Source organism: Furipterus horrens, unplaced genomic scaffold, assembly GCF_987537825.1.
Source record: "Furipterus horrens unplaced genomic scaffold, mFurHor1.1.pri manual_scaffold_16, whole genome shotgun sequence".
NCBI lineage: Eukaryota > Metazoa > Chordata > Mammalia > Chiroptera > Furipteridae > Furipterus > Furipterus horrens.
Window position 1 is genome coordinate 12,631,518 of NW_028327186.1, and position 24,150 is coordinate 12,655,667.

Genomic DNA, 24,150 nt, shown 5'->3' on the forward strand with positions numbered 1-24,150 from the left:
CGGGTCCCCACACCGCCCAGCCGAACGGGGTGAGGGGGTGATGAGGACAACGGCTCCCCGGAGCGTCCCCACCTTCCGGCTTAGCCCAGAGCCGCAAGTGCCGGGTCGGGTCGGAGGTCATTTCATCCTGTTACTTTGAGTGCGCGGTTCCGGAAGGGCCGGCGGGTAGGAGGCGGACCGAGTCCCTAGGGAATCCCATGTTTCTGGTCAGAGTTCCTGTTTCGTTCGTTAACGTGGTGCATTCATTTGGATGATTTAAAAAGAGTATGAATTTGCTATTGACCCTGATCCCTGAGCTTTTGGGTGTCCCTCTGAATTCGACGCTGTTCGTACCTCACGCGTCACCTGCAGGTGGGTGGCACCTGGGAAGAGAGGTGTTCGCGTGAGTGAGAGCGGAAAGGTTAGGGGTGCGGTAGGCCTTTGGGATAGGAAGCCGTTAACGACGCAGAGGATACAGGCCAGAAATAAGGCTTCAGAGAGGAGGTGGCCTTGGTCGTCAGGAGTGCACAAGCCCTGCTGGAAACCAGAAGCGGCGTTTTCCTGCTCTGCCTAAAAGGCTGGAAGATGCCCCAGGCGTCAAGTGGATGTAAGCAATTCAGGGGGGACCAGTAGTGAACTGCAGGGTGGTTGCCCAGGGCCTAAAAATGTATTTATAAAGGGCATACCCATTTAAATTTTAAAAACCTGCAAACAATGGACCAACCCACCAAAACAGGATCTTGCCCAAGGGTGTCAGCTCTGCGGATGGAGACCAGATTATAACGTAGCCTTAGGTTCAATTGGGACAGGGCCGGAAAGCCAGATGCAGCTGTTGGCTGCACTTAGTGGGAAATGCAGGCTCCGACTGAGGCTGCGTCACCGTCAGATGAGTGATCTGGGGCAAGTTGTTTAAGTTCCCCGAGCTTCAATCCCTTGTCTTTAAAGTGGAGAAGCCAATAGTTCCTTCATTAGGTTGATTAAAGGGAAAACAGCTTATGCTCAGTATCTAGCACAAAAATAAGTGCTCACTAAACAGTAGTTACGCAATCTAATTAGTTATCTGATCCAGTCATGGCTAAAAGTAGACGGTCTTCTGCAGTAGATCAATAGGACACACACACAATTAGCAAGCAAAGTTTTAAAGGTGCTCAGCCTTGCTAGTAAGCAGGGAAATGCAGAGTAAAACAGCAGTGTGGCACCATGGGTTGCCTCCAAAAGGAGAACATTGCTTCGGTGACCCTTCACACTGGAAAGGACACTGTGAAACAGGGCCTCTCGGTCATTCAGTTCAGGGCTCACTGATGCCAGAATGCCATCATTTTCAAAGTTTTTAATGCACCTACCTCTCTGCAGGTACAGAAATACACACAAAAAAGTGTGGGTACAGCTGGGTGGGGATGAAGACAGAACCCACAGGAGTGGCCTGTCCAGAGATTCAGGAAAGTCAACACAGAGGTTGCCCAGAGGAGGCGTGGGGGTAAAACACAGCACCCTCACTGTTGGTGACTGGACAGTCCACACACAGTGATCAGCCCCGGAGGTGGAGACCCCAGCACTGGGCCCTGGGGCGTCTGGCAGGAGCGAGGCAGGGCCATTTCAGGGGGAAGGCAGTGTTGAGAGCCCCCAAGGGCTGGGAAAATGAGAGAGGGCTGGGTTCCAGACCACAGGGGTGCCCTAGGCTGGTCCCTGGTGTCTGGAACAGCGAGGGCAACAGGGAAGATCTGAGCAGGGAGCACGTTGCCTGGGTCAGGGGCTCACTCATTCACGCTGCCTTGTGCCAGCTGCTGGGAAAGAGTCCACCTCACAGAGCTCGAAGCTGCCTTCCTCCTCCAGCAGGACTGACTTGACAGGCCAGGTGCAGCTGAGTCAGCAGTAGCAGGTTTGAGGGGCCTAGGTCCTGGGAGCTGGGGCTGGCAGGGCGCCAGACCAGGGAGGCAGGTGCTGCTACCAAGATGTTTCTGTGCGGCCATTAGCGCCTCTGTGTCCCTTAGCACTGGTCCAGGCAGCTGCCCTGGAACACGTGTGGACCAGCACGTGCAGCAAAGCACACAGACCAAAGGGTGGCCGGCTGCCACTGTTGCCTCAGGACTGAAGGGGGTGCGGGAACAAGGCTAATACTGAGCCTGTCCTGAGCGAGCCAGTTGGTCCCTCCAGGACAGAGTGACGAGGCCAATGGATTGAGCCCCTTGGCAGCTGAGAGTGAGGAGTGGCCTGCTGACCCCAAGGCTACCCCCAGGCAGCCCCAGGCCTGGTCCCTGGAAGTCAGGCTGCTTCAGGGTTAGCGTTTGCTCCCAGCTGCCCTCAGGGACCACACAGCTGGGAGTTTGGGACACAGAGGCATCTCTGACCCAGATTCCTCCAATCCCTGTCCATTAGTCACTTACAAGGAGGAGATGCAGGCAGGGAAGATAAACAATACGCGGTTTGGGTTTGGTGTCTGCCTCCGGTGTCCCCTGGGTGCATCATTCTCTCATCACCCGGACGGGACATGTTTATTATCTGGCTGTCTTTCCATATTCTCCTACAGAATCTCCAGTCGGGTGACATCGCATCCAGCACATTCTAGGGATGCAGGAGGTGTTTAATGCGTAAATGCACGAGCTGCACTTAGCTGCTGCAGAGTGCAGGAGCTGAAAGGGCAGCATGAAACGGTGACGGTGATCCCTGTGAAAGGTGCTAAGTCAGAACGAGAGGACCCGAGCAGGCGCTGAGGGGGGTCTGGTTTCCAGCACACACACCACAGGAAGCGCTCTGGCAAGCACCTCACAGTCATCCAGGGGCCTTGTGTTGCTAGATTTCCTGAGTTTGTTTAGGGGCTTCCCCACCAGCCAGGTCCAGCGCTCTCTGCAGGCCATTCATTCTGCCAACACACACGTGCTGGATCCTCCTCGGGGGCACTGGGCAGGGCACTGGCAGGGTGCAGAGGCTAATAGGAAAGGGATCCCCCTGCAGGGGTGCACGTGTCCCAGGGGACCTCAGTGCAGATACACACAGACACGCACACACATGGCCAGGTGCCGTAGAGAAGCTGTGAAGTGTCACGTGTGGCTGTTTTCTTTTGAAGGCCATGGCGTGGCCTGGCAGGCGTAGGCCAGAACGCTGAGGGCAGCCAGAAAGATGCCATCTCCAGTGACGTGGGCCCGCCCTGTGGCTCCTCCTCGCGTCTCCTGCACCTGCATCCTTGCTCACTTCTCCTGGCTCCAAGCATGTGTCCAGACATGACTGTCACATGCCACTGGCATGTGTGTGCTCTGCTTGGCTCTCAGCCTCTCGTGCCAACTGACGCTGGCAGCTGACTCACTAAGCTCTACTCACTTCCAGCTCCACCCTCTCCTGCCCCACTGGCTCTGAGGCTTGGTGTTTACCTCCTGGGCCAGCCAAGTCATTAAGTATTTATCTGCAATGCTTCCTCTGTGCAGGGCTATCTCGGTAAACAACCAATTTCAGCGGACTGATGACGGGGGAGGAGGAAGAGACAGCCAGCCCGCGAGGACCAGGGTGCCGGTGCCCGGCTGCAGTCAGCGGCGAGGGTGGCAGGCCTGGGTAGGGAGATCTGGAGGCCGCAGCCCTGTTCTCAGTTGCAGGTTGTGCCTGAATTACGGCTTCATGCCTTGTCCATCTGTCCCCATTGTCCCTTCACACGTGCATCTGTCTGCTCATTCGCAAACTGTGGAGACCCCCGTTACATGCCAGGTACTCTGCGAGGTCCTGGGAGTACGAGAGAAAGGACCGGCTCCTGGGCCGCTTTGGACTTAGGTTCCCAAACGTGTCCTGCTCCCGCCCGCCTCACTGCTCCCCCTGCTCAGAAGCGCTTGGTCCCTCCCTCCTCCCTCCTTTGCCAGTCCACCTGCTCTGACCTTTGGACCTCGGCTCAAAGGTCACCTCCTCTGGGATGGCTCCCTGACCCTGTGACCAGTTTCAGGCCCCATTGTGATGCTCTCATACCCTGTCATCTTCATTCATAGCACTTGTAATTACATACTAATTAGTGGGGCTATTTCATTAATGTGGGTCCTCCCAATCATCTCTGCCACAGTCTCATTTCTTATAGTGTTTACACTGTCTAGCACATGGTAACACATTTAATAAATACAAACTGAATGGACGGATGGATGAATAGTTGAATGGTGGGTAGGTGGACGGACGGATGGACAGACCGGGGCTGAGGCAGAGCGAGGCAGGGACCAGTTAGGACACTAACCCAGGTGTGAGGACAGGAAAGAAATCAGAATCAGGGAACAGCCAAGGCAGGAGAAGTGGGACCGCTGGGGAAGGATCCCTGGGACAGGACCTGCAGGACTTGGTCTCTGGCTGGGTGTTAGGCCTGAAGCAGACGGAGGGGTGCAAGGTGACAACCAGGGTTCTGACTGAGGGCCAGGGAGACAGAAAATAGACCAGGGGCAGGATTGGATGGTGGGGACAAAAGGATGACCTGCTGAATCGAGAGAAATGCTCAGGCAGCAAAGTGGGAACATTACACTCTTTCTGGCCACTGTGAGAGTCAGGGTAACACAGGAGTCCTCCTTTCCCATCGGGGACGTGTCCCAAGGCTTGCGATGGATGCCTGGAACTGTGCATAGTTCCAAACCATACACATTACTACAGTTTTTTTAAAAAGATTTTATTTATTCACTTTCAGAGAGAGGGGAGGGAGGAAGAGGGAGAGAAATATCAATGTGCGAGAGATGTGAGGGAAACACCTATCGGCTGCCTCTCGCTCGCCCCCACACGATTTTCTCCTGCTTTTATTTTTTCCATTTTTTTTATTGTTGTTTTATTACAGTTGGTCCATCTTCCCCCTATTGCTCTCCCCTGCCCCGCCCACCTCGCCCCTCTCCCACAGTCAGTCCCCACCCTGCTGTCCGTGTCCATGGGTCATTTACATTAGTTCCCTGACTAGACCCTTCCCACTCTGCTGCTGCTTTATTGACAGTTTTGTCCTCTGCAGGCTGCCCAGCAGGCTTCCACCATTATCATGATCAGGACAGCAGCCTCTCCTCTAGTGTGGTCACCTCAAGTGTGTCACCTCCGTGACACCCCGGTGCCCTCCCAAGGCCAACCCATCTCTGGCAGTCACAACAGCCACCTCCTGATCAGTTGACCTTGCCACACCTAAATAATAATAAAGCCTGTGTTTTAAAACACCCTTTGTCAATGCATCCATACGTTTAAAGAGTATCTACTTAAGTCGGTCACTTTAAGTGTCACGATTCTAGGCCTCAAGGGCCCAGCGATGAGTAACTCAGTGTCGCTGCCTTTCTGAAGTATAATTAGAGCCACAAACATGAAACAATGACCACACAAATAAATGTGTTATTTAAAAGCATGACAAAGTATATGAGGAAAATAATTACAGAGCACTACATGAGCGCAAGGGGGCAGGCAGGACTGTGGCTTCTGGACTGAAGCCTAGACCATGTAACCACAGGCCGGCTCAATCAAGACAGCACAGACTATTTCTAGCACCTCAGAAAGCTCCCTCGGGCCCCCGCGGTCAGTCCCTGCTTCAGACCCTGCTGTGGGCTCTTCACACGCATTAACTCTGTGGCCTTCGCCACAGTCTTGGGGAGCAGATATGATGATCACCCCTACAGGGAACAGGTAGGGGAAGGGAGCTAGAGGGTGCCTGAGTAACTTGCCCAAGGTCACCCAGCTAAAAGGTGGCCAAGCCAGGATCTGACCCTTGCAGCCTGGCTCCTGGCGCTTAACTGCCCTGCTCCGCTGTGTCTGCTCAGGAAGGGCCACGGGCAGGTAACAGGCGGGTAGGCTGAAGAACCCTGCTGCAGGGGCGCTGCTTGCATGTGCCCTGGGGTCCCCACCAGGCTTCTGTACCAACAAGCTGCTCAGCCATCGCCTAAGTGGAGCTAATCTATCCTCCTGGCCCCACCACATGCAAAGCAACGTATCCTGCACACGAAAATACGAAGTCTGTCCAGAAGGTATCCAGCCATGTAATATGAAAAATAGAGATATTTATTGAAGAAGATACAAAATACAAGAAACATTGTATAGCAGGGCAATGATGCCTCAGTCCCCTTCAAAGTAGGCACCTGGCGACCTCACACAGTTCTCCCATTGCCATCAGCTGTCCTGCTGTATTTTCCTGAATCTCATCGATGGTCTGAAATCTCTTCCCTTTCAAAGGTGATTTTAGTTTTGGGAAAAGCCAGAAGTTGCAGGGCGCCACATCGGGGCTATAGGGGGCTGAGTCACCTGGGCAACTTGATGTTTCGCCAAAAACCGCAAGAGACAGGACGCATGAGCAGGTGCCTGGTCGTGAAGAAGCTGAGAATCAATCACCAGCTGCCCAGCGCTGCGGCTTCTGCATCATCCCAATCATTTCCGCGGAGGAATGTGTAAGCTTAATGCAAAATCTGATGCAGATTTATTGCTATACTCACTCCATCATTTTGAATGCGATGGCCACGCAGTACACATGCTCACATAACGGTATCTACCGCCCCTGCTGATTAGTACAGTGAAGCCATCCTTGTTCACACATGCGCATTCCGGTCCCCTCTCCTTGGCTGCCAGGATACATTGACGTCACCCAAACTGATCTTGGTATAGTAATGATGGATGGACGTTTCCTGACAAGACTTCATACGCTGAGAGGTTACAGGTTCGATCCCTGGTCAGGATGCGTATGGGAGGCAACCGATTGATGTTTCTCTTCCTCTCCCTCTAAAAATCAATAAAACATCCTCAGGTGAGGGTTAAAAAAACAAAACAAAAAAAAACCAGAACTCCTGCTGCAAACTGGGAGTGACCAGTGGCCTCAGACCTGCTTCTTGACTATCCCCCAGGAATGTTCTCCTGGGGTTTGCCCTCTCACCTCCCATGGCCCTGGTAGGGACCGCCTATGACCCTGGATGTCACCCCTCTGTTTTCATCTCCTGTCTCTACCTCCACTCCAGAGCTTTTGAACCATTTTGTTGGTCCTCTGGCCCCATTTGATCCCAGTTCTGAGGGACCCCTGCAAAAGCTCACCTCCCCACTGCTCCCCGCCACAAGCCGAGGGCTGGGAGGAGTGGGAGAATGTGGGACGGGGTCTGTGTTCCCATTTCTGCAGGTTGAGTTGCCAAGAGGCAGGGGTGGTTCCAAGGGAAGGCCAGCCTCTGGGGACAGAGGCCCAGCACGGCCAGGGGTACACACATCCGCCCCCCCCGACCCCCATCACAGCACACCTCTCTCCCAACATTTCAACCTCATTTACTCATGTTACAAATAGCAAGACTTTTCAAAGCAGGGAAACAATGTATTGACAAAAATATTTAATTTGTCTGAAAACCTGACAGAATATAATTTTAGCTTTTCGGCTGGATTCTAGTGGTCTATTGTTTGGCTGCTGTGTAAACATCCCAACTTTGCTTTTATTCAGCCAGAACCAAAGACTAAAAGAAAGACAAACTCCGGCATTATCTTCTGTCCATAAAAGGCTGTGAGAAACACAGCCCCCCCCCACCCCACCCCCGGTGATTTCGCACAGGAACGGGAAAGTAGAGGCTGGCACTCTGTCAAGAGCCTGGCAGGACCCAGGAGCTCTAAGAGGGCTGGGCCCAGGCAAGTTACCAGGACAGTCAAGGCACAGAGATCCAGACCCCGGGACACAGGGCCTCTGGAGGACAGGACCTGGAGCCAGACCACTTACTGAAGCACCCCCCCGCCCCCTGCCCCGGGACCCCCAAGTCTCCGTCCTGGAGCCTGGGCAGGAAGCGGTCAGAGGCACAGAAAGGAAAGCGACAGAGGGCAGCAGGGAGCCAACAGGTGCTCGGTTGTTCCAGACGAATGGTGAGCATAGGGTGCTTCCTGCTCACTAGTGTGGACTCACCATCGTGCGCTCACCTTGAAACTAATTTGAAGGATGTTTGCGTGACTTAGTTTTCTTACTCATCTAATGATAGGCAGGGGAGGTTTTCCCGGTTATGCAACCAATCCCAGAACTCTATGATAAGGAAATGCGGTGGCCAGAGCAGGAGGGCCGAGGGAGTGAGGAAATGCACCTGCACGCCCGCCCGGGGCCTTTGCACCTGGTGTGGGACTCTGTGCTCTCCCCTTGGCCCCAGCATATGGGCAAAGCCTGGCCTTTTCCTATTCCTCCTCCCTAGCAGCTGGACCTGCCCCAGTTGTGAGGTCACCTCATGCCAGTAATTACTGTAATGGCTTAATCCTCCTGCCATCCAGGGCCCTGCCTCTGTAATGATGATGGTGGTGGCGTGCAGCCAGTCAGTGGGCGAGGTCTGAGGAACCCTAAAGAAGCCAGGAGTGCCCTCTAGGTGCCAGGGGCTGGGGGTGGGGACAGCAGAGAAGCCAAAGCCTTGGTGTTGGCTCCTCTTCCTGGACCCATGACCTGAGCAGGTTTGAGGAGCCTGACACAAGGAAGGAAGAAATGCATGGTCCATGTTACCACTGAGAGGGCCTCCAGAATCAAGTCCCAGCTCCCCATAGTATTTTTTTAAAGCTTCAAAAAAAATTTTTTTTTTAATTACGGGAAAAGGCGCTGGCCAGGTAGCTCAGTTGGTTAGAGCATCGTCAACATGCCAAGGTTGTGAGTTTGATCCCCAGCCAGGGCACGTACGAGAATCAACCAATGAATGCATGAATAATTGGAACAACAAATCGATGTTTCTCTCTCCCCTTCTCTTTAAAGTCAATAAATAGAAAAAAAAATTTTTTTTTAAATAACAGGAAAAAACAGAATAAAGAGAGATCATCCCCTCCAGGAAGTGAAGCTTTGATCACAACAGGAAAGGATTCCCCCTACTCCGTCAGGCACAGCACACGCCAGCGGGGCACCCATGTGCCCGGCACAACCTCCAGTCTCTGTGTTTTCACAATCCCTCACGATCTGGCCTCATCGTCCTTCTGGCTTCCTGTCCCATTGCTCCCTCCTTTGCTCTGGCCCACGGTTGTAAAATCAATAATAAAGGGATTACATACCTGCAATAGAAAATTTCCTCAAGGACACACCAAATACACCACCGTGGTCCCGTAAGGTCATAACGCAGCTGAACGATTCCTGCCCCGACTTCCCAACCCGCGTGATGTGTCCCCGCTGGAGGGACACTAAGCACACGTGGTGTCGGAGCTGACCTGACTTCCGGCGCAGCGGGGTGACCGCAGAGCCAAAGGAGGTCTCGCGTCGCCCTCATGCGATGCTGAGGCTGGTTTGATGTCCCCTAGCCTCTGAAGCGACGTTTAAGTCTAAGCGCGGGCGCGTGATGTCCCGTTGCTGTTACAGGACGTAACCGATCACGGTGTATCGCAGCCAGCGTGACGCCTAAGAGCGGCAGACGGGACGTTTCCCTCCACTTACCGTCGCAGGCAGTGGGAGGCATAAGGATGATCTGGTTGCGGCAGAGATGACGTATAACCCAGCCGACCGAGCAGCCATGTTAAGGACTCGACGCGGAGGAAATGACGTTAAAATCAAGTCGCCCTCCCAGTAGGTGTCTCAACGCTTAAAATGATTTGAACACACTCGATCTTCGCGGTATTCTGACGTTTCGTCAGGGCAGAAGTGACGTTAAGACCCAGCCTACGTTGCTGGAGTTTGTACATAAATTCGGAGCGGAAATAAGCCGTTTAAACCCAGTTGACGTAAGACCCATTCAACAGCTGGTCGCGGCGGAAATGACGTTTCAATGCAGTCCGCCATCCCTACTGGACTTTCATCGCGACGGAAGTGACGTTTAAACTCAGTCGACGTTGCAGCCGTTATGAATTGTCTTCGGGCGCAAATACCGTTTATTTTAATTTTAATTTAATTTATTTATTATTTTAGCCTAAGAGGAACGGAGGGAGAGAGGGAAACAACGCCTTGCTGCCTCCGGAAGGTGCGTACTGACTGGGAATCCAATCCCTAACCTTGGCATTTCCGGTTAAGGCTGGAACCGAGGGCGAATGCGGCCAGGGCCGGAAATGACGTTTAAAACCGCCAGACATGCACCCTGTATGGGCACCGCTGTATGTCGTTCTGCCCAGCTGGTATCGTGCCAATGTGACATCTTAGCTTATTACGTGAAGTCCTGTCGCACCCGGCCTGACATTGCTTCCGTGGTGCGAGAAGGCGGGACACCGAGGTTCCTGGCTGAGCTGCTGCTGCCCGGCAGCGCTGCCTTCCCCGGCCTCAGCCTCCAGGTCTGTGACGTGGGGACAGGGTCGGGAGGCCCTTCCTCGGGCAGCATTCCCCGCCTGTTTGCACCGGGGCAGCCCAGAGCCAGACTCAGCGTAGGGATCATGCTTCTCCTCTGGGGCGCAGAACATTTAGCGGGTTTGTCAGGCTCCGTCTGCACCCTAGCCCTGCTCATACAGGGACTTATGATTGGATCACGGGAGAGAAGTAGGGAGGGGCCGTAGGAGGAGGTTGCCATGGCAATGGAAAGCGGTCCAGGAGGGGATTGGCTCAGAAACTGAACCGTCCAGAGCCAATGGAAATAAAAAGGGGAAAGGGGGAAGTTACCTTGACCTTCCAAAGGTAAGTTATCTTAGATGCAAAAAGACAACAGACAGGCTTTGTTAAGGTAAAGATTGATCTTTGTTAGGGAGAAATACTGGCCTAGGACATGACTATGCACCACGAACTGCTTTTAGTTAGTAAGTTTTAATTTCAGACCATTCTTTGTGGTTACCTTAGATCTCTGAGTCTGTAATGCTGCCTCACAGACCTCCCGAGCTTGTCAGGTTAATATGTGGTCCCTTTTCTTCCACAATTTATATATCCATGGATGACTATTTCTTTTTGCTAGGGTTCAGCATCATTTGTCTATATTCTTAGGTGCCCATGAGAAGTGAGAAACTTTTTTTGTTGTTGTTTATAAATAAGTAGACAGGAATGGAAGTTTTGTATGTCATTCAATTAGTAACCTGCCCTCCTTCCCAAATTACATAGGGATCTAGCATCAAAACAATCTCAAGTAATTTCTCAGCTGACTACTTGATTGATTCCATACTGATACTGGGAGTGGCCCCTCTGCTGGCACCCAGAGGTTTCTTACCCGGGGAAAATGCACCACAGTGGGAGCCCAGGGGAGGTGTGGAGCAGAGAGGGGGAGAGAAACCCACCAGGACAGTCCTTCCACCTTGGCAGCTCGTGTTCAGGGAGCGTTCCGGAAGCTCTGTGCCTACATCTGCTGCCATCTGGATAGTCCTCAGGGAGCCCCATCTGCCTGGTATTTTTCCTCTTTGACCGACTGTCTTGTTTCTGTACGAGGCTCTCCTGCAAGCTCACAGACCATGCAGGGTTCCAGGGGCATGAGCCTCTCCTGTGTCCTGGGCTGTGCCGCCTCTTCTCTCAGGGTGATTCCAGCTTCTTCCTTCAGAGCGCAAATAGGCGAATGATTCCCAAACCACTGACTTCCACCCTCCAGCTGAAAAGCTCTCTGAAGCTCCAGGCCCACTAGGCTGTTTCTGTATCTCAAACCCAGCCTGTCCTGGGTGAATCTCATCCTCCACCAAGTAAAGATTTCTTATCTCAGCAAGCCTGTCCCTTACTTGCTGAACTGCAGTTTCCTCGTTTCCTTGTCCCCAGTTCCTGTGCTTCCACTTCCTTTTTCTCTCCGTCCTCATGATCTCGACCTTGATTTGGGTCCTGTCTCCCCTAGTTACAGAAGCCTTGCAAGCTTCCGGAGGCATCCTCAGCAGCCTCCATCGCCTCCATCCTCTCCCATGCAGACTCGCCTGTTCCTGGAGTGGTCTTTCTCAGGTGCAGTGTGACTGAGTCAGGGCCACTCGTTGGCATGGCTGAAGACCCTTCCGGACCCAGACCCTGCCCACTGCCAGCCTTTCTTCCACTGGTGGTTGGGCTCTGGTTTGTATTGAACTTGCAGTTGACCCAGCATCTGTTGCAATGAGTAATCATCGTTGTAATGAGACTATTTTTGGTGTCATACTCTTTTTTTTCCCCTTTTGTGACGCAGATATTTCAGGCAGAGACTTGACATTAAATAAAAGATTCTTTTCCATCGAAGTGTGTGTCTTTGGAGATTTGCCTGGTAGGCGGCGAGCAGTAGGACGCCCCCTGCTGTCTGGGTTCGGTCACGTGTTCCCCACCCCAAGGCAAGTCTCCTTCCGGGCTGTGCCCTCTTGCTTCAGCTTTCCTACAATAAATATGTGTCTTTGTCGAGATTTATTAGCGGCCTGTTTTTGCAGTTTTGTTGGTGACTCTGCTGCCTTAAAGTAACTTGCTTGCTTAGTGTTTCTGTGACGTACTTTACAGAGAGAATGTGCGTGTTGGATTAGCTTCCTTCAGGCATGAGTTATAGCGCGGTTGGGAGGCTTCAGTGTTAACCAGCCCGTGTAATAAACAAGGTGTCTCCTCCCCGACTGTAAGCCCAGGTTTGCAGGGCCGGCATGGCCTTGCTGCATTCCCACGTGGGGACACCAGGTGGCGCCCTTCGGACGCTTATGGCCGGAGTGCTGGGTGCTCAGACTCCCAGCCCCGCAGCAGGAGCCTCGGAATCCAGAGTCCATTGACTGACATACTCGACTTGTTTGTGACAATGAGCAGACCATTGTGAATTCACGTCCAAATGGGAATTTAGGAAAAACTTGTAAATAGCATGGTATCTGCGTATTTTGGCGTCAGACAGTCCTGGGCTTCATTCCTGGCTCTGCTGCTTGTAGCGGTGGGACCTGCCGGGTTCTGGGTGTCAGACTTCTCTGTGGGGAGCTAGTACTTTCATGGCTCCCAATGAGACGAGGTTTTTCAGGATTCCCGGCGTCATTCCTGGCACGTACTACATATTCACTTTCCCTTTTAAAATCCTCATGTCACCTCTGAGCCTCCGTGACATCCATTGCTGTCTGTCCTGTATAACAGTAGCTTCTCCGTCTGCCTCGTCGCTTCTTACCTCAGGCCAGGGACCCTGGAGTGCGGGACTTGTCTGATTTCTCTGCATTCTGCACCCAGCCTTGAGCCAGGTACATGGTACACACGCAACAGAGGGATGATGGCCAGGGACACCTCTGCCCCACCTCCACCCTGGAGAGACACCTCAGTCATTCCGTCTAAGTTCTTAGCTGTCTTTGCATGAAACACGCAGTTGGGAAGATGTGGCAAAACCTGACCTGGTGCTTTTGCTGAAGGGACGCCGCCTGTGCACCTTCTGGGGAGACCGAGGTGCCTGCCCCGCGCAGTGTAGTCACGAGAGAGGTGGCCCCCTGGGTCACCTGTGGCACAGGCAGGCGGGGACTCGCCGCCCCTGGTTGGCAGCAGGGAGGACCCCGTGACAGAAAGCGTGGATGGGCTGGGGTCGCCCTCCCTCTGGGGTTCTGTTTGAGTCCCTGGAACGCTGCCAGCCCCTCTGTTCTTAGGGGGCGAGGGTCGGGCGGCTCCCCTGAGTGGCTCTTCCTAGGCTTGGGGGGGGGCGCACATTCCTTTGGGCTTCCCAGCCCCTCCAGGCTGGAAAGGGGGAGCGACCCCAGGTCCCCTCTAGCTAAGGGGGAACCCAAGCCGGTGAGGGCGCATGGCGGCCGTTCACCAGGGAGCGCTGGTGGAGGTGTGAGGAGAAGGGCCGAGCGCGGGCTGCGAGGTCTCCACACTCGCGTGTCTTCAGCTTGTCTGGGCACTGGGCACCGTCCCCATCATGACACGGGAAGGGGCCACCTCTGACCTTCAGCTCCGCCGCCCTGGACAGAGGGTCCTAGTAGAGACTCAGCTCCAGCTGAGAGGCTCTGTCCCCTCTGGGGGGGCCTCCCTAAAGCCCCCACCTTGGCCAATAGCGCGCGTCTTCCCATCGGTCTTTTTTCTTTACATATGTGATATTTCAAATCACTGGGAAAATGGGAAGTGGGGATAGAAGATTCTGGAAACCCCCAGGTCTTGTAACACGGGAGCAGCGTGGCTGCCGAAGCTCGGGAGGCGACAGATGAAGGGCAACAGGAAGGGGGTTTCCTTTGGAAGGCACGGGGGGCTAGGAAGCAGGTCGTTATGACACTTGTTCATCAGAGCTTCTCTTTCTTAAAAAACTTTCAGCCTGGGAAAGATGCCACAGGCTCAGCCCAGAGAGAGCAGGGTCGCAGACTCCCATGGGCCCTCACCCAGCTGCAGTTTCCAGCGTTTGCCCATCTTTTTTCATCTCCCAAACTTCTTTTTCTTTTAGTTACAGTAGGAGCGACTTACTCTATTTTCAGAGGCTACAGAGCCCTGGTAGAGACCCAAGATAAGGATCCAAGGACTATGGAGCTGGTAGGAGTCTGCACACAACCTGGCCCGTCTTCCTTAGGTCACAGAGTGCCGGCCAAGTCACCTCCCCGCTGCTGCTGCTGCTCCTGGGGGTGAGGCTCGGCCCTGTCCTGTCCGTCCGCTGGCGCCCCGTGCCCGTGGCCCCGCCAGCACGCCCTCTGGCAGCCTAACCGCGGCCCCCCCCAGCCCCTCAGCCGGAAGCCTCACGTGTGACGCGCATCAGTCGGACTTGACGTTTCTAAGCTCACTGAGTGATAAATGGAGTTCTTGCGCCAGCTCCCTGCCCCTTCCCTGTCATGAAGTAATGAGTTCATGCCTTTTCTCCGTCTCACTTTACAGCACCTCCCAGTAGGGAAGGCAGAGTGGGTTTCCCCAGCTCGCTGGTGTTTGCTTAGCCCTGCGACCCACCAGTGCAGGACGGGACAGAGATCGTTAGCAGCGTGAAGGGAGCAGAGGACTTAGATGTGCTTTGTACTTTGGTGTGGCCTCTTGTGCTTCTGTTATCGGCCAGCAGATTTTGCCCGAGGCCACTGCTGGTCCGGGAAGGAGCTGACTGGAGCTCGGCCCACAGCCAGAAGCAGCGCCACCCAGCAATGGCAGGCCCGGGAATCAGAAGCATGAACATGTGTGTGAGCTTCCGTAAGTGATGGTGTCTCACAGCATCGGCACAGCAGCGGCAACTCCGGGGGTACAGAACCGATGGGTGACGGAACTGAACCGCCCGAGGCCGGTGCAGCTGGGCCCTCTGCAGAGACTTGCCCCCTGGGGCCCGGTTTCACCCACCCGCTGTCCTCACGGGGCCCACTTCTCCTTCCTCGTGCCCGCCTTGCTCATGTGGTTTGGGGCACTGGAAAGTCCACGGCCCTCTGCCCGCAGCTTTGGACATTCCGATTCAAATAGGCTTTTCTTTTGGTCTTCCCCTAAGATGGCATTTAGGAAACAAAAGAAAAGGTTCCTTTCGCTTTACAGAGCAAAACTTAACAGAAAACCCAGTGTAGCTCCAGCCACGGCATCTCACCACTTGTGAGAGACCCGACCTTGGCAGAGAGAACAGAAGCCAGCCACGTCCCTCTGGGGCCAGCTCCCCGGTTGGCCTCTGAAAGGAACCAAAGATAAGAGGGGCAGCCGTGCCCCCAGGACAGAGGCCGGCCAGGAGCCCCGCAAAGGGCGCCCCCAGCAGAGGAGCTGCCCTGTGAGGTCCACCCCGCAATGTACTGTCCTGTGACTCCTGCAGGAGCATGTGTGCACTGAGAGGGGAGGGTGGGCCCGCACCTGGGGACCTGGGGACGCAGGAACGAAGGGGAAAAGCCATCCCAGTGAGAGGCAACGGGAAGGCCCAACTCCTGCAGCCAGGACAGCGCCCGCCGTCGGGGACTGGGTGCTGAGCGTGGGAGAGGAGGTGACCGGGAAGGTGGAACCCGAGCACGGCGACCCTTGGAGGGGTTGGGGCCCCTCTCCACAGGCCACGGGGAGCCCTTGGAGGATCCTGAGCTGCTGAGCGGAGTGAGCAGTGCTCAAGGGTCAGAGGGGGAGGGAGCGCCAGTCTGAGCGCCCACCTGCACGCGGGTGTGCGGGGCCGGCCGAGGGATAAGTCAGGGGTTCGTCCTGTGTGGGACCCTGTGTGATTTTTACCTCCCCCTGGCTTTTTTAAAGTGCATTTTATTGATTATTCTATGACAGATGTCCCAATTTTCCCCCTGTGCCCCCTTCCCTGCAGCAGGCCCCCCGCCCCCATCGTCCATGGCCGTGGGTCGTGTGTGTAAGGTCCTTGGCTTTGCCCTTTCCTCACTATTGTTGGCGTCCCCCAGCCTGTTTTGTCCCTCCCAATTGTGCTTCTCGGCCCCTGCTCCTTTTCCTCCTCCATCCCCCTGTGGCCTCAATGACCTTGGTTGACAAATCCCACCCCAGACTGCACGCTTGAGGACGCCTCTCCTCCTGTCCCGGCCCGCAGCCCCCTCGTGCTCATGTCAGCCCTGCTCCCACGCACAGCGGGAGGCTTGGGGGAAATCCCACGTCTTGTTTGCTCGAGGGACCTGTGGACATGGGTTTCCTTGGATGGAAACGGAGCTCCCACCGGGTGCCTGGCCTCACCTGGTTTTCTTGATGGGTAGCGGACGTGTCCCACTGTGTGTTCTGACACCCGTGGGGTGGCTTCTGGTCCGGTGAACCGCGTTACCCTTGACGTGCACTGTCCTTGGCAGAGAGTCCGCCCCCGCGGCGCTGGCTGGCGTGGGAAGCGGCTGAGATCAGCTGGAGGGGCTGGGACTTCCCCCGAGCCGCTTCCTCTGAAACAGCCGAGAGCTCATGAGTCTCTGCCCGAGTTCCGCCTTTTGGGGAAAGGGGAAGCTGACCTCAGCGGGCTCTCCCCGAGGTCACACACCCCAGGAGCCTGCCTGGGACCTTGGGTCCCTCTGGCTGCTCATGGGGCACAGAAGCATCAGGGTCCTACCCGCATCGCCCCCGTGGAACCTGACCCTGAGTCACTCTGCACCTTCCGCTCCCTGGTCAGAGCAGGGGGCGGCTAACGACAGGCCTGGGACCAGGCGGGGGGCTGGAGTGAGAGCTCCCCTGTTTCCCTCAACCCACGTAGGAGACGTCTGTCCATGGAGGGTTCCAGTCCGGGGGCCCAGCCCTGTGGCAGCCTGATGGGGGGAGGGGAAGGCGGCCACCCCAGGGCTGGTTTGTGTGGGCCATATCCTGGGCCCAGGTGCGTGGAGACTGACTGTGGGTCATACTAAGAAGGGGACAGTTCTCTTCATGCCTGGTCACGGCCGGCCTCTCCAGTCTCTTTGTACTTTATAAACAAAGAAATGATTATTTTTGGGAAATACTTTGTTTTTCTTTCACCTGTCCTTGAAAAGCATTTATTTGTAAACTCTCCAAGATAAACTAAAGCAGGCCACACTATTTAACATTTTTAAAGCAACTCGTGTTTGGATCCAAGGGGTCAGGCCTGTGGAGCCCTCAGGGTAGCTTGCGGGCCCCCTGTGTGACGGATGGCATGCCGGTCACACCACTGGGTCGGCTCTCTGCCCCTCCCCGGGTCCAGGCTGGGCCCTGGGGACATGGAGGGAAGGGGCCAGTGCTGAACTGAGAACCCTGCCCTCAGCTTCTCAACTGCCTGCCGGACTGTCCTGGGGGACGAGGGGCTCTTCCCATCCTCTGGTGGTTCCTTTGGACACTCAGGGATGATTGGAGGGGCAGGAGGACTTGCTGTGCCGGGGAAACGTGACCGGGTCGGGTCCTCTGCCTGTAATTGAGCGCTCTGTGTGGTCCCACAGTTCTGATCCCTGTATTGGATGATTCGGGAATTAAGGGCTTTGTCAGAAGTCCCAGACCCTCCCATATGGTCCTTAAGCGCCAGGGGCTCGCTTGCCTCCCTCCCGTGTTCTCAGTCATCCCGTGTAGCCACTGGGTGGCACTGGAGACTTTTTTTTGCAGGAGACACACATCATAGAAAATGGCCCATTTTAAAGTGGACAGGTCTGTGGTGTTTCGTATATTCACAGTGTTGTGTAAACACACTTCTGTGGAATTCCCAAACATTGTTGTCACAAAACAAAACCCTGCGCCTCGTGGGCAGTCACCGCCCCCTCCCTCAGCCCCAGCAAACACCAGTTGCCCTGCGTCTCCTGATTTACTCCTGGGTTTTTTGTATATTGGCGTCTTTCCCTGGGCCTGATGTTTTTGAGATTCGTCCGCAATGCAGAGCACCCCTTCCACGGCTGAGTAACCTCCTGTCGTTAGTCCAGTCACCTGCTGGTGCACGTTGGGGTTGTGCCCGCCTTTTGGCTGTTGTACATAGCGCTGCTGTGAACGCTCGTGTGTCTGATTGAGTCCCTGCTTACAGGCCTCCGGGGTACGTGCGCTTAGAAGTGGAACTGCCGGGCCGTCTGGTAATTCTCTGTTGAACTTTCCGAGGAACTGCCAGATGTCGCAGGGGCTGCCCCGCGTTCCCTTCCGCCGGCCGCGGAGGAGTGTCCTGGCTCCTCCGCACCCTTGTGTTTAAGACCAAAAGCTGAATTAACTCACTCTGACAGGATGGGGAAGTGGCCTCTTGGAGACATTCTGAACTTTTACTTTCATGCACACAGCCTACGCATGCAAGCGCTGGGAGGACCGGGGCCCTCGGTGATGCAAACAGAAATTCCACCGGCCCTGTGTGACATCCTGCCGCATTCTGCGTTCTGGCTTCAGATCGGTTCTGCCCCTTCCCGGTGACCCAGCCCCGGCCGAGGCTCTGCGCAGACGAGAGATGACCGACGGTGAGTTTGCCTACGTCCGCTCCCTGGCCCAGGACTACCTGGAGCACGTCCTGCAGATACCGCAGCCTGGACCCCGTGCGAGCAGAACCTCCAAGCTGCTACAGGACGTCGCCTCCTCCGTCCAGCAGGAAGTGGAGGAGAGCTTGAGGCCGTGCCTGGACAGCTTCTCTCTGGAGTCCGTGGACACGGCCAGGACGCTCTTCCAGGAAGTCATGAGGGGGGAGTTTGAGGACGGCGTCATCAACTGGGGAAGGATTGTGACCATATTCGCCTTCGAAGGGGTTCTCATCAAGAAGCTCCTCAGAGAGCGAATTGCCCCAGACGTGGACGCTTACAGGGAGGTTTCTTACTTTGTCGCCGAGTTCATAACGAGAAACACAGGAGAATGGATACGGCAGAACGGAGGCTGGGTGAGTAGTCCTCGCTGTTCTTTACTTTGAAACAGGAATGAACAGCTTTCTTGATAATTTAAAAAATATATATATATATGGGTTGTATTTGCAAGCACACCTCTAGCCCATCCTTAGACTCAACAGTGCAGAGCCTAGTCTAAGACTTAGTGTTTGTTAGGGTTGTCATGACAACGCAGACTTAGCAGCAAAGGGTTGGTGTTAGGTATGGTTGTATTTAGGTATGTATTGTGTTGCAAAAGGCAGGTGTAGATTTTTGCAAGTTCATTGCTTACAAGTTGATCCCCCCACCCCACCCCCCAGTTTTCTAATATAACAAATTCCGGCTGTGCAGGCTTGATGATAGAAAGTCACGTGCTGCACAGCAGCAGAGGCTGTTCCCAAGAACTCCGTGCGTGGGGCCTGCGTTAGGACTCACGAGGAGCAGGGCCTCTCGCAGCCGGTGCCTGCCCTTGTCTTTATATCCCAGGGCCTAGCTGTCAACGCACTGTGTCCCCAGACGTCCTCTCCCCAGCCCCCAGTCCTGGCCCTTCCCTCTCCCCAGAGGTGACCACTGTTACCATGTAGCTGCTGGACATAGCCGTGGAGAATGTGCACAGTGCTTCTTTGCAAAAGAGGTTTTTTAATACGTATAAATAGCACATGGTACTTATTCTGCTTTTTCTTCACCCAAGGGTATTTAAAATAGCGTTTTAAAAAGAGTGTTACCTACATGCTGTTTGGGTGCAAATGCTCTCGAATGTCTGGCCCTCGAGCTGATGGACATTTGGGTCACTCCCACAGTTCACCGACACGCACGATGCTTCACGGCGCAGGGACCTTCAGCTGACCAGATGGTCTACGTCACATGTCTGTCACCACGTAGGGGAGTGCCGGCGAGCACTGGGTCGGAGCAGTGTCCTCCTCTCCCCGCTGTGTTGGGTTAAAAACGCATGCCTGGTTTATCTTGTTTAATTCTTCCTTCCTTGGTTACTAGTGGGTTCAGTGCCTTTTTATATGTTCATCGATCACTGGCAGTTCTTACTTAGGGAATTGCATACTCATAGTCTTCGCCCGTTTTCCTGTTCTTTTTCTTACTGACTTATATAAATTCTTGAATATTCTGGATACAAAATGCTTTTACACATGTGGCAAGTATCTTCCATTTTGCTGTCTTCTAAGGCTATAGATGTCTTCAGTCACTGTGAATGTTTTGAAACTGGACGTCATTCTATTTCTTAGCGTTTTGCGTTCCGTTGGAGGCCCTCCTGCAGAACGAGAGGGTTTACGCCAGCGCTCCCCTCCCCTGTCCCCTTTCCCCTCTCCCTCCCGGAACCCCGCTTTCTAAGCGGCCCGCCGTGGGGCTGGCTGAGGTGAGTGAGATGCCACGTGTTCTCCTCTGGCTGCCGTGGGCGCCGTGCTGGGGCACCGGCTGGTGGGCACGCCAGGGAAGGCGGGGGCTCCTGCGCACTGCGGCCCCCTCGCGAGCCTGGGCCAGGCTGCATGTCGCCTGCTGTAGGGTTAGGGACAGAGACGGCCACCAGTGTGTCTGAACATTTAACTTCTGCACAGTGAATGCTGTGAGCTCCCGGAACTCACAGCCGGTGGGGGGCTGGCTCTGAGAACCTCTGGAGTGTGCTGCTCCTTCAGGAGACACAGGAGGGCGTGTGTGCATGTGTGTGCACGGGTGTGCGTGGCACAAACACACGCGGTGCCGCACGCACACACGCAGCCTGCACGGAGTCCGTAGGCGGCTTTCAAGCTCTCCCCTAATTTCCCTCTGAGACGCGGTGGAGACACTCTGTGAGCAGTCCTTCCCCCGCCGCCCGCGTCCTCCTCCCCTGGCCCCGTGACTCATGTCCCGCTCGCGGGGCCCCGCTTTCCTGAGTCAGGACGCGCCTCCTCTCAGCGAGGCTGACGCAACTGCTGGAGTGAATGAGCTTCCTCTCATTCATTTGGGGAAACGGCTGCCCTGGCCAGGGCTAAAATGTGAATTTGCTTAACTGCCACTAATGTTGACTGTTTTCCATGTGCTCATGAATGATTTATATTTCTCTTTTCAATAGCCTTTGCCCTTGTAACTACTAAGAGCTTGGTTTTTCTCTTACATTTGAATGAACTCTTTCATTGGAAGTGTAACTATTTTCCCAGTGTCTTCTCTTTATTTTAGTTTAAAACATTTCATCTTCATAGAGCTGAATTTGTCAGTTTTTTCCTTTGTTGGCTCTTTTTAGAAGTTGAATGTGTCTCAAGAAGATGCCTACTAACGGCCCAATCATAATGGGCGGTGCTCGCTGGCACAAGAGTAAATTCAGAGTGGGGCCTCCTTCCTGTGGGACTTGTGGAAATTCAGGAGGGGAGCACTGCCTCGGTGTACACGTGGATCGGCTGGGGGATGCGTGCGTGTGTGCGTGTGTGTGTGCAGGAGGAGGGAGGAGGGACAGAGAAGGAACAGTCTGGCCCCTCCTGGGGCCAGACAGCGTGGGTCTCAGAGTGTGACTACACCTCACAGACAGAAACTGGCTTTCCTGGGCAACCTTTCAAGTGGGAAATTCCCCTGACTGGTTGGCGTTGACCTTTGCCACCAGCGATGCTCAAAAAGCTGATTCAAGACACTGCAGAGCCCTCCCGTCCCTGCCGGCTGCCCGGGTCCGGCTTGCTTTACCCGGGCATGTTCTCTTCACACTAGACACGAAGGCGTTTCCAGCTCCAGAGTCTGGAGCTTGCTAGGCACAGAGCAAATGTGTACTAGATGAACATCTGAAAATGCTGTTTTACCAGTTCTCTAACCCTTTTGGTGGTTGCTTGGACATGTACGGAGGGAAAAGGACAGTGTTTGCATCCCAGGGCCGGTCCAGGCGCTAAGGAGCTGGGCAGCTGCAGGTAACTTACTTTGTCCCGTTTCCTCATTTGTCAAAGGCTGGGCGACCTCAGAGGTCCTTTGCGGTGAGGATGCTCCATAATTATAGGTCACAAATAAAACACAATGTGCAGTCCACACTCTATTTTTTAACAACTAAGGCTCAGAAAGAAAATGAATTGTAATAGAAACAATCAACAACCTTCTCACTGGCTCAGAAGCACCAGTTAAATCTGCCCTGAGTATGAGCGCTTGTGACTCTCAGCACAATGCAGCTTACAGACACGTGCGTATTTCAGTGCCAGGCACCTGAAAGAGAACGGGGGAAGGAGACTTTCCAGCCCCCACAGGTGCTGTGCCGCACAGTAGCCACTTGTCACTTGGGGCAGGTGAGCAGCTGAAACATGACTAGTCTGAAGGAAGCTGTGCTTTAAGTACAAAATACACGTCGGAGTTGAAAGACTTGATACAAAAAATGTCAGCTGCCTCATTAATAATTTTCATATTGATTACATAATGAAATATTTCAGATAAATAATTTTCAAAAATCAATTTTGCCTATTTTTTCCTTTTAAAATGTAGCCACTAAAAAATTAAGATTACATAAAAATTAAAATTAAAATCACATAAAATTATATGTGTAACACTGTATTGTTATTGGGTGTGCTGCTCAGGGTCTTGAATTAGAGATGGAAAAAATGATGAGGATGAACAGAATAAAAGTAGTGAAACCACAAAGATTAACCGTCTGCATCATTTAAATTCATATTTCTTTGTTTTTATTTCAGTAAACTTAGTCTCCACTGATTTTGTAAAATGTTGAATCTGTTCTCTCTTAGGAAAATGGCTTCGTAAAGAAGTTTGAACCCAAATCTGGTTGGCTGACTTTTCTGGAAGTTGCAGGGAAGATCTGCAATATGTTATCTCTCCTGAAGCAACACTATTAACTAGGAAGGACACTGTATTGTGAAACCTGGAAACTCTTGTACTTCTGAACAAACAACATTCATGATGCAACTTGATGTTCCAGAACTAACAGCAATTTTGCCCGCATTTTAGTGAATAAAGCAAATGTGTGTGTCTCCCTGTGTAACTGTGTCCTGCCTGGGAGTCCGGCTGAGGAGTGGAGCTCAATGCAGGGACAGGTACTAGATTAAGAGGATGAGGAGGAGGTAGGTGGTGTCTTCTGCCCCGTGGCAGATTTTCTTAAGAGGGTGCCCATGACCCAAAAGCCATTTTCTCTGTCACGGGTCTCGATTGCACAGCAGACAAGCTGGCTTCCCAACCCCCTCTTGGCCCTGTCTTTTGTCGGACCCAGTGCCCCTGGACGCGTGGCGTTTTCCGCTGAGCCCTCCCCCACCGTCAGCCCCTAGCCTGCCATGTGGGGCTCACGGGTGCGGGAGCCGGACCCTCGGCACACAATGGGACAGTTTGAACGAAGGCAGGTAAATGATTCAGTGTTGCCATTGTGCACCCTTCCATCTAGAAAATGCCACACGTTCGAAAGTTGTCTTTTGTTAGACTGTGTTCCAGTTTTGAGGTCAGCAGTGTCCCTTGTCCTGGACCTTCCGACTCTCCTCCTCCCACCGCACAGTCCCTGTCCCTTGGGGTTTGCATTGACTTCCTAGGAAGCTGTAGATATTACCACTGTTTTACCCTTGAGGAAACAGGCTTAAAAGCAGCAAGAATCCTGTCCAAGGTCATGGGGTTGGGGGGTGCATCACATGGACCCTCAAGCCCGCCCTGAGGCCCCTCTCACGGCAATGCCTCCCCCTGAGCACATGGTGCCACCAGGCCCTCTACTTCCTTCCGCACCCTGTCACGAGATGAAACTGCTTGTCAAGGTCAGCTGGGTGAGACAGGGTTTCCCGGCAGGTGGATCTGCAGCTGCCCAGTGAGTGTCCTGTGCCCCCCTGTAGTATCGCCCAGCTTACAACTGCTTGCCACTCCTGGATCTGGAAACTTACCAGAGGGTGAAAGCTGCTGACGAGGCAAGTTGCTTTATATCATCCTGCATGAAAATAAAACAAACCCTTTCTTTATGAAACAGCTGCTCTGTGTGGCACTTCTGCTGGAAGGTGCTATGAGGGGCACGGTGGGAGGGCAGCGCATGGCTCAGGCACTCCTCTCGGCTTGGTGGGCTCTGATTCACATGCCTTACGCCCAAAGGCAGGACTTGGAGCTGATGGAGCCTAGGGCCGCGACTGCCTTCACAGAGTACATGTAGGAGAACCAAACCCATGACCAATGTTCTCCAAAACTGCTCAAGTTGGAGGTTGATGAGTGTGCTGCTTGAGCAACAGAAGAGCATGTATACAGACACTTGCAACACTTCTAGGACATTTAATTCCCACTGACCTTGTTTCCCGTTTCACTGAGAACGTCCACATCACATGCCCTCCCCACATGTTTACCTGCCTGCCCTGCACCTCTCCTGGCATACCCCCCCCCCCCCCGTTAAAGTGAGCCCGT

General features: G+C 53.9%; 1 protein-coding gene and 1 long non-coding RNA gene across 6 annotated transcripts; one reads left to right on the forward strand and one right to left on the reverse strand.

The window, feature by feature from the left end:
• Positions 1–5,931: 5,931 nt before the first annotated feature.
• Positions 5,932–9,384, reverse strand: LOC149992176 (uncharacterized). The gene is made up of 2 exons (XR_016508433.1): positions 8,920–9,384; positions 5,932–6,663 (listed from the first exon to the last, which is right to left on the reverse strand). It is a non-coding gene; the product is annotated as an uncharacterized LOC149992176 (long non-coding RNA).
• A 413-nt stretch (positions 9,385–9,797) lies between these two features.
• Positions 9,798–22,760, forward strand: BCL2A1 (BCL2 related protein A1). Of its 5 annotated transcripts, none has more exons than XM_090263663.1 (3): positions 9,798–9,815; positions 18,259–18,839; positions 22,518–22,760. In XM_090263663.1, the coding sequence occupies exons 2-3, from the start codon at positions 18,420–18,422 to the stop codon at positions 22,623–22,625; spliced, it is 528 nt and encodes a 175-aa protein (XP_090119789.1). In that variant the 5' UTR covers positions 9,798–9,815; positions 18,259–18,419; the 3' UTR covers positions 22,626–22,760. The 5 variants fall into 5 exon arrangements, with proteins under 5 accessions (XP_090119789.1, XP_090119786.1, XP_090119788.1 ...); XM_090263660.1 differs by lacking the exon at positions 9,798–9,815 and adding an exon at positions 9,899–10,119; XM_090263662.1 differs by lacking the exon at positions 9,798–9,815 and adding an exon at positions 10,127–10,456.
• The last annotated feature ends 1,390 nt before the right edge of the window (positions 22,761–24,150 follow it).

Excerpts from the sequence above, each read along its gene's own strand:
- BCL2A1 (XM_090263663.1), top strand. The coding sequence starts at position 18,420 with ATGACCGACGGTGAGTTTGCCTACGTCCGCTCCCTGGCCCAGGACTAC. Across the intron at positions 18,840-22,517 it reads TACGGCAGAACGGAGGCTGG|GAAAATGGCTTCGTAAAGAA; the intron begins GTGAGTAGTCCT and ends GTTCTCTCTTAG.